The 431-nt window shown below is 37.4% G+C and overlaps 1 protein-coding gene across 1 annotated transcript in view; it reads right to left on the bottom strand.

Annotated features, from left to right (window-relative positions):
* Positions 1 to 431, bottom strand: part of TNKS (tankyrase, TRF1-interacting ankyrin-related ADP-ribose polymerase) — a 292,744-nt gene that overhangs the window by 82,759 nt on the left and 209,554 nt on the right. The window contains exon 6 of the mRNA XM_012649821.1: positions 62 to 248. Coding sequence (XP_012505275.1) covers positions 62 to 248 — 187 coding nt within the window. The remainder of the gene's footprint in view (positions 1 to 61; positions 249 to 431) is intronic.

The following is a 431-nucleotide window of genomic DNA, read 5'->3' as shown; positions in this document are numbered from 1 at the left end:
TCAACAGAAAGATATTCTAATTTATAACAAGCAATATTGATTTGAGGATATAAACACATACAAGTCAATCTCTCCCGGAGCTCAGGCGTGGGAGCCATGTCCACGGCACTTTTGCCATGGCAGTTGACAAGCGTAGGATCAGCACCATGGCTAAGTAACAAAGAGCAGACTTCTACACGATTCTTGGAAGCAGCCTCATGCAGGGGAGTAAACTGCCAGAGATCCATAGCATTGACGCAAGCTCCATGCTGAAGTGAGGAAAAAAATGTTTTAGGTCAGTCATCATTTCGCTGGATCAAATAAAACTCGGAAAACATTTGTTTCATTGTACATTTCAGTTATAACTTTAAAAAATGTGAATTAAGTGTTTTAATTTCTCTAATTTCACTCTGAAAAACAGCTCAAATTAAGTTGAATGTTTTAAAAAATTT

Source organism: Propithecus coquereli, unplaced genomic scaffold (assembly GCF_000956105.1).
Source record: "Propithecus coquereli isolate 6110/MARCELLA unplaced genomic scaffold, Pcoq_1.0 Scaffold304, whole genome shotgun sequence".
Taxonomy (NCBI): domain Eukaryota; kingdom Metazoa; phylum Chordata; class Mammalia; order Primates; family Indriidae; genus Propithecus; species Propithecus coquereli.
The sequence above is the reverse complement of the archived record's forward strand: the minus strand, read 5'-3'. Positions and strand labels throughout refer to the sequence as shown.